Source organism: Impatiens glandulifera, chromosome 1 (assembly GCF_907164915.1).
Source record: "Impatiens glandulifera chromosome 1, dImpGla2.1, whole genome shotgun sequence".
Lineage (NCBI taxonomy): Eukaryota > Viridiplantae > Streptophyta > Magnoliopsida > Ericales > Balsaminaceae > Impatiens > Impatiens glandulifera.
In genome coordinates this window covers 84,815,509-84,829,675 of record NC_061862.1, presented here as the reverse complement: position 1 = coordinate 84,829,675, position 14,167 = coordinate 84,815,509, and the positions used below count along the sequence as shown (strand labels likewise).

Sequence of the window (14,167 nt, the reverse complement as noted above, 5' to 3'; positions counted from 1 at the left end):
TAATTTTGATATTTTTAAATACACAAAATATTAAAATAAATATGACAAATATTTTATCAATTTATTCCAGTCCTGTTCCGTGCTTGGAATTTTTCTCCACATTTCCGCGCTTGGAATTTTTCTCCACATTTCCGCGAAGGCGCTGCAATCAGATACAATATCTTTCCATAACTCTTCAACGCTCCTGCGGGTAGGTTTATATAGTTTTGATTCTGATATTTCACTTTTGAGATTTTAATGAAATGGTTTTAATCATTTTCCCAATAAAATAAATAACCCGACTTACTTATCCTCACTTCGACTAACCGTCATCTCATTTCATATTTATATCCACCTCAACTGACCTCCAATCTCGTAACCTTACGTTTTCACTTCAATCAATTCAATTGACTCCAAAACATCTCATTCCATAACATGAATGTCATTACCCAACCACTAATTTCATTATATTTTAATAATTAATAATTAATAATCAATCCTATCTACAGCTAATTATATATACAGCTAATTAATAATCAATCGTACAACGTGTTTGTTTTGATGTATAAACATCGGATATTTATTATCTGTTTCTTCACGAGAAGATATGTCTTCAACTTTATGAACACCATAACCACGGCAACTCCATAGTTGTGTCTCTTTCTTTTCTTTTCTTTTCTTTCCTTTCCTTTCCTTTCCTTTCCTTTATTTAATCACACTAATAGATCTCGGCAGACTCAACGGTTACTTCTCCTTCTTCTAAAGATTTCTTCAATTTGGTTTACTACTACCCGAATACAAAGATATGGATTTCAGTTCGTTTTTGACGTCTCTGGGTACATCGTTTGTGATATTTGTGATCTTGATGTGTCTCTTCTCATGGCTGTCGTCGAAACCTGGGAACAGTGTCGTTTACTATCCGAATCGGATCTTGAAAGGGTTGGAACCGTGGGAAGGGGGTACAAATGGATCCAGAAGGACCCGAAACCCGCTTGCTTGGATACGAGAGGCTCTCTCTTCCACCGAGCAGGACGTTATCTCCATGTCCGGTGTTGATTCCGCCGTCTATTTCGTCTTCCTCACTACCGGTATGTGAATTTCAGTTAATTCATTCTCTTCCATTTATTGATAATGGGTATTATTGTACAGCATTGGGAATCTTTGTTTTGTCCGGGGTGATTATGTTGCCGGTTCTTCTACCATTGGCTGCAACTGATAAGATGCTTAATAGTTCAAAATCAACTAACACCACCAGCGCTGGAACCTTCAATGAACTCGACAAATTATCAATGGGACATGTTGGAGAGGAGAGTCCTAGGTTGTGGGCTTATGTGATTGCTGAATATTGGGTTTCTCTCTTGACTTATTATCTTCTTTGGAAAGCCTACAAACATGTTTCGGCCCTTAGAGCTTCTGCCCTAAAATCCCCTGAACTCAGACCCCATCAATTCGCCATCCTCGTTAGAGATATTCCGAAGTCAAGCCAAACCCAGACCATCAAGGAACATGTCGATTCCTACTTCACAGCCATCTATCCAGACACATTTTATAGATCAATGGTCGTCACAAACAATAAACAAGTCAACGCTATCTGGGAAGAGATACAATCCTACAAAAAGAAACTTGATCGTGTTCAAACCGTTTATGCCGCTGCCGACAAGACTACAGCTACTCGACCCAAGATTAAAACCGGGTTTCTTGGTCTCTTTGGGGAAACCGTCGATACTATTGACTATTACACACTCAAAATTAATGAGTTAACTCCCAAGCTAGAGGAGGAACGAAAGTTGACTCTCAGAGAAAAACAGCAAGCCTCTGCAATCGTCTTCTTCAAAAACAGAGTGACTGCTGCCGCGGCTGCTCAGAGTCTTCATGCCACCATGGTAGATACATGGACAGTAATGGAAGCTCCAGAAGCCCGGCAACTTATTTGGACAAACCTCAACAAAAAATACTACGAAAGACAAGTGCGACATTACCTGGTCTGCGTGCTGGTGGCGTTGATGGTTTTCTTCTACATGATCCCCATTGGATTCGTGTCTGCACTTACATCACTAGCCAATTTGGAGAAGTATCTCCCGTTTTTAAAGCCAATAGTGGAGATAACTTCCATTAAGACCGTTTTGGAGGCTTACCTTCCTCAATTAGCCCTCATTGTGTTCTTAGCTCTGCTTCCGAAGTTGCTTTTGTCGTTATCAAAAGCAGAGGGACTTCCATCGGAGAGTCATGCAGCCAGGGCTGCATCAGGGAAATACTTCTGTTTTACAGTGTTTAACGTGTTCATAGGAGTTACCATTGCATCAACTCTATTCGAAACGTTCAAAGACATCCAGAAGAATCCGAATTTAGGCTACGTTGCTAATCTTCTAGCTGAGTCTCTTCCAGGGAAAGCCACCTTCTTCCTTACATTCGTGGCCTTGAAATTCTTTGTAGGATATGGTCTCGAATTGTCACGAATAGTCCCGTTAATCATGTACCACTTGAAGAAGAAATACCTATGCAAAACAGAAGCTGAAATCAAAGAAGCTTGGGCTCCAGGGGATATTGGTTATGTAAGTAGAATCCCCGGGGATATGTTAATCTTGACGATTGTCCTTTGCTATTCCATTATCGCTCCCATCATTATCCCATTTGGGGCGCTCTATTTCGGGCTGGGGTGGCTAATACTTAGAAACCAGGTTTTGAAAGTGTACGTTCCTTCGTACGAGAGCTATGGGAGAATGTGGCCACACATACACGCCAGAATATTGGCGTCGCTGTTGCTATACCAAATGACGATGTTTGGTTACTTTTCACTGAAGAAGTTTGTAGGGGCGGTGATCTTGATTCCTCTTCCTGTAATGACAGTGATATTTGCATTGATATGCAGAAGTAAATTCTATGGATTTTTCAAAGATCCGGCCCTGGAAGTAGTTGCTAGTAAGGAATTGAAGGAAACTAGTAATCCGGAAGTTATCTTCAAATCATTCATACCACCTAGTTTGGCGGTGTCTGATGATGATGATAAGGTTCCAGATGAAGATCAATTCGAAGATGCGTTATCACAAGTGTCCAGGTCAGTCTCCTTCGCTTAGGCAGAAGTAGCGACGATTGATGATCGAGGGTTAGTTGTGATTTTTTAGTTTGTACATTATTATTATTTATGTGAATGTTTTTGTATGTGTCCATGATATTGTATTTTGCTAATTTAGGCTGGTTGTTTGTTTGTCTACTGTTATTGTTGTGTGAAAGAGTGTTGTGTGTGAATTTCTAAATTAGGTTTTCATTTGTATTAATTAAGTAGATACATTTTCCCTCGTAAGTTGTTACTTCAGTACTCTTAGATTAATTAATGGGAAGAATACTATGTTTGAGGTTGAGTTCATTTCTTAAAGAATTTATCCCCTATCTAAAAATCTGTTGGGAATATATATGATCTTGAAAAATTATTTCATACTTATCTAAATTGAAAAAAATATATAATGGTGTTAATTTTTTACCAACCATGTTGTTGTAGGTCATAGTTACAAGTAAAATTTTTTATTTTATTTTTTAAATCTAGTCATCAATCTACGTGAGACTACCGAGTTGCTTCTCCAGATCTTACCACCACTTTCAGCTTTAGGTCCCGTCCAGGACTGTCAAACTTTCATAGATGTACTCTCTCTTTAGAGAATCAATTTTTGTAGAATACTTTAACTTCTCTAAAGTTGAGGATTAACAATTGATCTCTCCTTCACAGACGGAGAAGGAATAACACACTTATTTCCGGCTTGAATGAGAGAATTCAAAGCCATCAACGACATTGTTGATAACTCTGTTTTGTTCTATTTTTATTATCTCACTCAGACAAATTGAGTTTACAAAGACTGTAAACAAAATTTTGAAGTTAATTACTTGCAAATCTATGAACCAAATGTTATGTTCAAGTCAGAAAGGTGTGAAAGAAAGACAAAATTAGCTATTAGTCGTCGAATTCTCCTTTCAATTCGTGAAAGCACATTCTTATCCGTTGCGATTCGAAGATCAACAAACTCTAGAGAAAATGATATCGTAAAAAGAAAAACTGTATTTAGGAGTTTGACTAGAAAAATGAAGGAAATGAGAGAAGATAATAAGTCGAAAGCCGTCGAAATAACCGACAAGAGAGGGTAGGACAACTCCATCGTTCTTTTCCGACGAGACTCAAACTGGAGAGGCTGCCGAAAAACCTAAGCTTAAAACTTAAATGATCTGGCTAGATTAAAAAAAAAAATCTTACATGTAACGATGACATGTTAAAAAAATTAGCATAGTTAACAACCTCATGGATAATATTCTTCCCACTAATTAATATTGTTTTTATAATATAAAAAGACTAATGGTAAACATTATAATAGTCTATACACTATATTGTTTTTATGTCAAATAAAGACAGCAAGAAGTAATGCTGTTTTCATTTCTAAAATTTCTGTTTATCAAAATCCCTAATTTGCCCATCTCAAGTTCATGTGGTATCAGAAGATTCTGAAGATTTAAGAGAATCAAAAATAATGACAAAGAAAGTGATTTTAAATCTTTAATATTTTCGTCAGCTTCTTCAACAAGTTCTTTGAGTGCAGAAGGTGTTCAACGCAGCAAAACAATGGTCAGCAAGAAACAGTACGATAATAATCTTTTTACTATTTGGAACTCAGATAATCCAGGGACTATCATATGCACGATAATATTCAACGGAGGGAACTATATCGAATTGTGTAGCTGTATTTGTTTAACCCTAAAAGCAAAAAATCAAAATTAGGATTCGTAGATGGGTTATGTATTGCTCCAATAGATGCAACTGAGTTCGATTGATGGAAAAAAGTGGACTGCTTAGTTCGATCATTCATAGCCAACTACTCACAAACTGCTACAACACTTGATTTGTGGGTTGATATCAAAGAACGATATCAAGAAAATAATGGCCCATAAACATTCCAACTTTAAAAGGCGATAAAAATCTACGACAATGTACTCAAGAAACTATGGGATGAACTATTGGTCTTAGAATCGTTACCAAGTTGCTATTGTGACCCAAAAAGTGTTTGTTGTTGTAGAATGACAAAACTAGTTATACAATTAGACATGACAACTAAACTTACTCAGCTCCTTATGGGTTTGAATGAATATTACGACAATGCGAGACAACTGATTTTTTCCATGTTCATGAAGGACAATTTGAAACAACATAAAGGACAAAACAATGGAAAGAGTAACAAAGATAGAGGAGGAAATCGAGGGTTTAATTCTAAATATCTATATTGTATTAACTACAAGACAGAGGAGTACAATCAAGAATGATGTTTTAAGATAATTGGATACCCCGACAGCTGGAAGGGAAATAAAGAACAAAAAACGAAGAATTCAGTCAACTTTTCTAATACACATTTCTCTTGCTATGAAGATTAACCAGAATCTTTATCTAGATCCTCTAGAAAATTCAACAAAAGTGAGATAACTGTTGTCTTCAATGAGATGATAAAGAATTACTTTGGTGAAGAAAATGGAAAATGAAAAGATACTTTCTAAGAAGGTATATCTTTTATAAAAAAAATGTTACAGGTGCATGTAGTTTTAATGTGTTTTGGATAATTGATAGTGGTGCTAGTTGTCATATTTGTTCAGATTTGAATGTCATGACTGAAGTTAGAACCATAACTAATGTACCTTTGTTTTTACCTGATGGAACAACTAAGCATGTAAAACAAATTGGTAACATTATACTTTCTAAAAAATTAAAATTATTACATGTTATGCATGTTCCAGACATCAGATACACACTAATGTCAGTTTCTAAATTAGCTAATAAAAGCAATATTATGTGTCAGTTTTCTTCTACTAGATGTTTATTGTAGGATCCTAAAGACAACATCATTATAGGAAAAAAAGAATTGATTCAAAACCTTTACATCCTAGAAAACCTAGGAGCAGAAACTGTTATAGAAAATAATACATTCAATACATGTACTATTTTTTTAATACTACATAAAAGATTAGGTTATCTGACTGATGTTGCACTAAAACATGCATATCCTATTAATTAAGATGAAAATGTTCATTGTGATATTTGTCGAAATTTCCAAATTAAAAAGATTGCTTTTAAATCTAGTACTTCTAAAACTTTTTAAAGTTTTGAATTGATTTACATGGATGTTTGAAATCCTTACAAAGAAATTTTGCTCATTGATTGTCCTTACATGCTAACTGTTGTTGATGATTATAATAGTTTTACTTGGACATTTATGATTAAAACTAATATTCATGTTACTCAAACTTTTATTGATTTCCATTCCATGATTAAAACTCAATTTAATATTCCCATTAAAGTTATTAGAACAGATAATGGAAATGAATTTGTTAATCGTGAGTATCAAAATTTTGTAAGAAAAAAAATTGGATTTTACACCAAAAAACACGTGTTTACACACATCAACAAAATGGGGGTAGTTGAACGCAAACACCAACACCTTTTACAAGTGTCTCGATCAATTATTTTTCAAGCTAAAATGTCACACATTTTTTTCCCTTTTCGATTTTAATGGCCATCCACATCATTAATCGAATTCCTTCTAAAACACTAGAATGAGATGATCTTTTTCACAAACTATTTAACCAAAAACCAATTATTCTAATCTTAGAATATTTGAATGTCTTTGTTATATAAAAAATAATGTTTCATACAAAATAAAATTTGAACCAAGTGGTTCAAAGTGTGTATTTATTGGATATCCCTCTAATCAGAATGGATACAGAATTTATGATTTAAAAAAACAAGTGATTATTGTTTCAAGAGATATTGTTTTTCATGAAAACATTTTCCCCTATTTCAAAACTGAAAATACAACAGAGAAAATAAAAAAATTATTCTCATGTATTTGATGAAACTTCTACAATCTTGGAAGAATCAGAAACAATAATAGAAAAAATAATGAAACAAATCAATTTGTTGAAAATATTGTTTTACCAAATGAAAATCCAGTTTTACAAAATATAGATATTTTTAGAAATAACAATTATCACTGAATCTTCTGTTTTACAAGACGAAGAAAAAAGGGGCACAAGACAAACAAAATTCCCCTATCTGGTTAAATGATTATGTTGTGAATACTACTTCAAAAATATCTGAAAATGATAGAACATTATTGTTAGATAAATTCATACCGGTTCAAATAAACCTAACTTAAACAAACTTCCTACGCAGGAACAAGGAACCGGACCGGATGAACAAAAGAAAACCAACTGAAGAAACCGAACCGGTCAAGCTACCAAACCGATCAAGAATATTCGGTACGCGACCGCACAGAGGAAGGATCGGCCAAAGCCTAAAAGCCAGATCCATCAAATAGCCGATCAACCCTCAAGACAAACATAACCGGAATAAGCCCGGTCACTTCACTATCAAAAGATATTCGGCCAAGTCAAGAGGCCGACCTGCACAAGAAGACACTTTGGGTATCTGTTGAGAATGATACCAAAGGAACAGACTGAATACTTCCATATCCATGCAAGTCTGAGGAAAGACTGTAGGCTGCAGAAAACAGTACTACCGGATCTTTCCACTTCGGGATAAGCCAGAAAGGAAATCTTCAAAGTACAGACAACTGTCCAAGCAGACAGTGCCTACATTGAGTAAAAGACAAACCCGACAGGTTTGCTTTACAGACCGGCAGGTCTGAAACAGGATGCCAGGTCTGAGATTGACCGTCAGGTCTGAGGAGAAGACCGCAGGTCTGAGACACTGAATCACTGCATCTCTGATCAGCCAATCAGATTCAAGGCTTTGAAATATGACCGTTGGCATATTTCACCTATAAAAAGAGGCAGTTGCAGAAGAGTAAATGCGGGACAAAAAGCAGATATTGAGCAGTTACTAAGTGAGACAAACATTAAGTGCATTTACTACAAGTGATAACAGTGTGGCATTCCAAGAAAGCCTAAGTGCTAAATTCTAAGTGTGTGTTACAATTTCAGTGTGAATTGTAAGAGTGTTATCGAGCAGGAAATAAGTCTCGATCGGATTGTATTTGTATTCCTTAGTGAATATCCTTCTCGCGGTTTCGAGAGGAAGGGGTGACGTAGGAGTTTTATCTCCGAACATCCATAAAACTCTGTTGTGTTATTTACTTTCTGTTGGCTTCCTAACATAACCGACTAACTTAAACCATACCGCTCCAAACCAACTCCATACTGACCATACCAAGTATCCAGATTGCCGAAACCGACCCACCATCCTTCAAATCATCATCATCCGAAACCGACTCCGCCTATCATACACGTGTACCGCTTCAACTTGAAAGCAAACCTCTTCCGCGCTTGAACCTAGTTCAAGGGTTTGTGACAGGTTGTGTAGTATTGAAACCCCGGTGTTAATCTCTAACAGGATTAATCACCACCCTACGAGTGAGAACCGCTAACCGGTCCAACCCCCGGTCCACCAGCGGCGACCTAGATCCTAACAATTGGTATCAGAGCGAGGTAGTTTCAATACTCAAGCAAACATGTATCAAGATAGGCCTTCAATGCTAGAAGGTGATGACTTTGCCAACTGGAAGGCACGCATGCACCTACATCTAGTCACCTTGGATGATGAAATGGAATCCATTCTGACCGAAGGACCGATAATCATTGATAAAGAAAGAAAAGAATGGACGGCTGAAGATAGGAGAAGGAACAATCTGGACAACCATGCAAGAAACCGGATCTCCAACAGCGTGGACAGAAATACATACTGCAAGATCAGAGATTGCAAAACCGCGAAGGAGACTTGGAACACGGTCATCCAGATCTTTGAGGGAAATGAAAGAACAAAGGAGAACAAAATAATGGTGGCCACACAGAGGTTTGAAAGCATCAAAATGAAACCAGGGGAAACTATGAAGGAATACAATGACCGGTTCACTGGTGTATTAGATGAGTTAGCAAATCTGGGCAAGAAGTACGACAACAAAGAGGTCATCATGAAGGTTTTGAGGTCTCTTCCAAGTGCCTGGGATATAAAGACGATGGTCATGAGAGAATCAAAGAGCCTACGCAAGATGAAATTATACGATGTATTCGAAGATCTTAAGGCATATGAGTTCGAGATGAATTCCAGAACTGAAGAAGAAGTCTCGGCCTCAACGTCAACCAGAGCACTGTTCACATCTACGGAACCGGCCGCACCTGTTCCTGCTCCTATATCTACATCTGCACCGGTACCGATTCCTGCACCTGCACCGATCAGAACCGCCGAACAGTTTACTGAGGACGCCATGGCAATGCTTGCACAGAAGTTTGGGAGGTTCATGAAAAGGAGCCAACCGACAAACAACTACTATGGTGATAAATCCAATGTAAGATGCTATAACTGTAACTGTATGGGACATTTTAAGTGGGAATGCAGGAAACCAAGGAGAGACACACAGAAACCAGACTACCAAAATAACCGGAACAACTATCAACAAACCGGTGAAGGAAGTGAAGTACCGAAAGCACTGATAGCCGATGATGGAGGAAGCCTATGGGCTCACAGTGACAGTGACGATGACCTCACATGCCTCATGGCAAATGAGGAACAGGTATTTGACTCTCATTGTGATGAATTTACTAAAGAAGAGTTATATGAAGCATTGAATGACATGGTAGAAGAATATAAGAACCTATTGACCATGTTACCTAAGCACCTCAACATCAAAACCGATCTCATAGTACCTATCCCAGTAGAACCAGAGGTACTCATCACGACCGAACCGGAAGCCATACAACCTGATGATACTCATACCCTAGAAACCGAATTAGACCTTAAGATCGAACAACCTAGTGAGCCGACTAGAGACCTAACCGAGAAAGAGAATGCCAGATTTCAGTATACGATGGCCGCCTATAGGAGATCTAGCGATATAGTAAAGAACCTGAATAAAGAATACAGGCATCCACGTTGTAAGAATGGCCTAGGATACACAGATAACAGATCTAAAAACCGAAAACCCATATGGAAAGCAAAGCTCACAAAAGGAAACCTTCCCTTTATAAAATTTCTTAAGAGCACCTGTACAGCTGAAGAAGAGGAGACCGCGTATTATAGGGAAGAAAAGACAAAGTATGATTATGTTGGCCCAACCGATTCATGGCTTGACCTTGAGAAAAGGAAAGCAGAAATCCTCAAATATAAGAAAGACTTCCCTGAACCACGTAGATCAAAATATAGATCATCAAACCAAAGACCATCATCATTTAGGTCATCTGTAGGGAAACCGAAATACACCAGACCAAGTGTGAGGAGAACAGTTGAAACTTTAGCAAAGAAGACCGTTCGATTTATCAAGGTTTGGGTACCTAAGGGACTAATCGCATGTGGACCCAAGTAAATGTGGGTACCAAATAGTTGTAAATATGTAACTTTTGCAGGATCCAAAGAAACGGCTAGGAAACTCCGAATGGTTCTTGGACAGCGGTTGCTCCAGACACATGACCGGAAACAGCAATTTGATAATCGACATCAGATCAGTAACCGGTGCTCCAATTACCTTCGGTGACAACTCTAAAGGTAAAACCGTGGGCAAGGGTAAGATTGTCCATGGTAACCTAACTATTGATAATGTACTTCTAGTTGAAAACCTACGTTTTAATCTACTTAGCATTAGTCAGATGTGTGATGCCGGATACACAGTAGAATTCCTTAAACATGCATGCTTAGTTAAGAACTCTCAAGGAATAGTACTACTAACCGGAAATAGGATAGGTAACATTTACAAGGTAGACTGGAAAACTAGAGTAGAACACCCTATATGCATGATAGCTAAAACTGATCAAACCTGGCTATGGCACAAAAGACTAAACCACCTAAACATGAAAACATTAAACTACATTCGTGGTAAGAAATTAGTTGAAGGCATCCCAGATATAGTATTTAACCAGGATAAGGTTTGTTCAGCATGCCAGATGGGTAAACAAACTAGGTCATCATTTAAGAGCAAAGGAAATCTCCAATCTAGCCGATGCCTAGATCTTCTTCACATGGATTTATTTGGACCAATTCAGGTCATTAGTCTAGGCGGTATGCTCTACACCATGGTAGTTATTGATGATTATTCTAGATATACATGGGTCATATTTTTACCATCTAAACGTGAAACGGTATCAAACCTAATCAACCTCCTTAAGCGTTTGCAAAATGAAAAATCAACTCGTATAAATTGCATTCGAAGCGACAGAGGTACCGAATTTACTAATAGCACATTAACTGCATACCTTGATGAATCCGGCATTAGACACGAGTTGTCTAGTGCTAGGACTCCTCAACAAAATGGCCTGGCCGAGAGAAGAAACCGGACTCTCAAGGAAGCCGCACGGTCCATGATAGCCGACTCCGGCATTGCTCAGAAATATTGGGCTGAAGCTATCAACACTGCATGCCATACACAAAATCGGTCTTTGATTAACAGATTTCACAACAAAACACCATATGAGGTTTATTTTAACAGAGTTCCCAAACTTAAATACCTCAGGATTTTCGGCTGTAAATGTTATATTCATAATAATGGTAAAACCCAACTCACTGCTTTTGATGCAAAGACCGACACCGGCATTATGCTAGGATACTCGTCGGTAAGTAAAGCATATAGAGTATATAACAATAGAACTGCAACCATGGAGGAAACAATTCACGTTGTTTTCGATGAATCGGTTGAAAGCAACACTGCTTCATGCTTTGATCTACATAACAGACTGGAAAATAACGATATTCATTCTGATAGCGAAGATGAGACCCCGGTCTTCAGGGGATTTGTCCATGACCTAATGGGTAATATTGATACCCAGCCGGATCAAGCTGTTTCACAGCAGGAAGCTGACACTTCGGTCCAACCCGAGGAAGCCGGTCGGTCTGACAATCCTGGTCAGCCTACCGACATGTCTAGCCTTGATCAATTAAACGGTAACTTGGTAGACACCCTTGAACTGAATCTCAGAAGAAACAGTAAACATCCTCCTGAGCAAATTATAGGTGACCCTTCAGAACCTGTTCGAACTAGGAGTCAACTTCTGGAAGGATATTTTAACTCTGCTTTTATATCCCAGATTGAACCGAAAAGAATAGATGAAGCATTGTCAGATCCGGATTGGATCTTGGGAATGCAAGAAGAGCTAAACCAGTTCGAGAGTAGTAAAGTCTGGTACTTAGTTCCCAGACCGAAAGATAAATCGGTCATAGGAACAAGATGGGTATTCAGAAACAAACTCAATGAGGACGGTTTGGTCACGAGGAACAAAGCCAGATTAGTGGCTCAAGGCTACAAACAGGAAGAAGGCATTGACTTTGAAGAGTCATTTGCCCCTGTAGCCAGGATTGAAGCCATTAGGATTTTTCTTGCATTTGCTGCTTTCAAAAATTTCAAAGTTTTTCAAATGGATGTTAAAAGTGCATTTCTGAACGGTGATATACGTGAGGAAGTGTATGTTGAACAACCGCCCGGTTTTAAGAACGCTGCATTTCCAAACCATGTATACCGGCTGAACAAAGCTTTATACGGTCTAAAGCAAGCACCAAGAGCCTGGTATGATACGCTAACCGCATTCCTATTAGAGCATGATTTCACCATCGGTTCAGTGGATAAGACCTTGTTCAAATTTGAAAAGAAGGAACATATCCTACTTGTTCAAATCTATGTAGATGATATTATTTTTGGTTCCACTGACCCCAAGCTTTGTGACAAATTTTCAAAAATGATGACTGACAAATTTGAAATGAGTATGATGGGAGAATTAAATTTCTTCCTAGGTCTTCAGGTTAAGCAACTCAAGGAAGGAACATTCATCAGTCAACCGAAATATACCAAGGAGCTTCTAAAGAAATTCGGTATGGACACCTGCTCCTCGGCGGCCACTCCAATGAGTTCATCCATTAAATTGGACAGAGATGATGAAGGGCAATCAGTTGATCAGATTGCATACCGGGGCATGATCGGTTCCCTGCTGTATCTTACAGCAAGTAGACCGGACATCCTGTTTGCAGTTGGTGTATGTGGGAGATTTCAAGCAAATCCAAAGCAATCCCATTACACAGCCGCAAAGAGGATACTGAAGTATCTAAAGGGCACACCTGATGTCGGTCTGTGGTACCCAAAGGACTCATCATTCAATCTAACGAGCTACTCAGACGCAGACTATGCAGGCTGCAAAATTGACAGAAAGAGCACCAGCGGAACATGTCAGTTCCTCGGTGACCGACTGGTATCATGGCATAGCAAGAAGCAGACATCCGTGGCTACATCAACCGCAGAAGCTGAATACTTGGCGGCCGGAAGTTGCTGTTCTCAACTTCTCTGGATCCAACAGCAACTGAAGGATTTCGGCATCCTAGCCGAAGAGTCCCCGATCTTCTGTGACAACACAAGTGCCATAGCGATTACCTACAATCCGGTTCTCCACTCCAGAACTAAGCACATTGACATAAGGCATCACTTCATTCGAGAGCATGTCACGCTGAAGCATATCCGGCTGGAATACGTACCGACCGATCAACAAGTAGCCGATATCTTCACAAAGCCTCTACAGGAAGCTAAGTTCTCTCAATTTAGACTTACTCTCGGTTTAACCGATATCAGTCAGATCCTTCCTAAGGATACTTAAAAGGAAAACCGGCTTCGACAGATAAAACAGGTAGTTCTTCTTAAGCTGCTGATCTTTGAATTCTCAAGATGCCTATGGAAGAACCGCCCAGCTCATCAGAAAGAGTAAACCGACCGGTTACTTGGTGGAAACACCAGCTAACCGCATCGGGATGAACAACTGATGACTGACCGGTTCGGAAGCAGGTCATCCCAGATTATTTGAATTTCACAGATGTGGAACAACTACCAATGTTTATAGATATCTGTTCTGAAATGTTGCCTTTTCAAAGAAAACTGGTCGCGCCTAAAAAGACGTGAAGATCTTTTGATATCTTTCACGGTTCAGGCCTATGACCGACACCTAGACTGCAAACATACCCATTTTGGTGAAAAAAACTTTTATCCTGCAGTTAATACATGTCATTCCATTTCATGTCTGGACAATAGGATAGCCCCTAAACTAGTATTTAAGAGAGGGCAACACTCACCACAAAACTCACAAGTCACAAGAATACTCTCTCACTAAGGCAAACTAACCATGTCTCAATTCCCAAACATCCTCCAAGTAGATTTTGAATCCTGTACCGGTACCGAACACTATG

The 14,167-nt window shown here is 38.6% G+C and overlaps 1 protein-coding gene across 1 annotated transcript; it reads left to right on the top strand.

The window, feature by feature from the left end:
• Positions 1-599: 599 nt before the first annotated feature.
• On the top strand, positions 600-3,190 carry LOC124919140 (CSC1-like protein ERD4). Its single transcript, XM_047459308.1, has 2 exons — positions 600-1,067; positions 1,129-3,190. The coding sequence occupies exons 1-2, from the start codon at positions 785-787 to the stop codon at positions 3,051-3,053; spliced, it is 2,208 nt and encodes a 735-aa protein (XP_047315264.1). The 5' UTR covers positions 600-784; the 3' UTR covers positions 3,054-3,190.
• The last annotated feature ends 10,977 nt before the right edge of the window (positions 3,191-14,167 follow it).

Coding starts and splice junctions, on each gene's coding strand:
- LOC124919140 (XM_047459308.1), top strand. CDS start 785: ATGGATTTCAGTTCGTTTTTGACGTCTCTGGGTACATCGTTTGTGATA. Junction 1,068..1,128: donor TTTCGTCTTCCTCACTACCG/GTATGTGAATTT, acceptor ATTATTGTACAG/CATTGGGAATCTTTGTTTTG.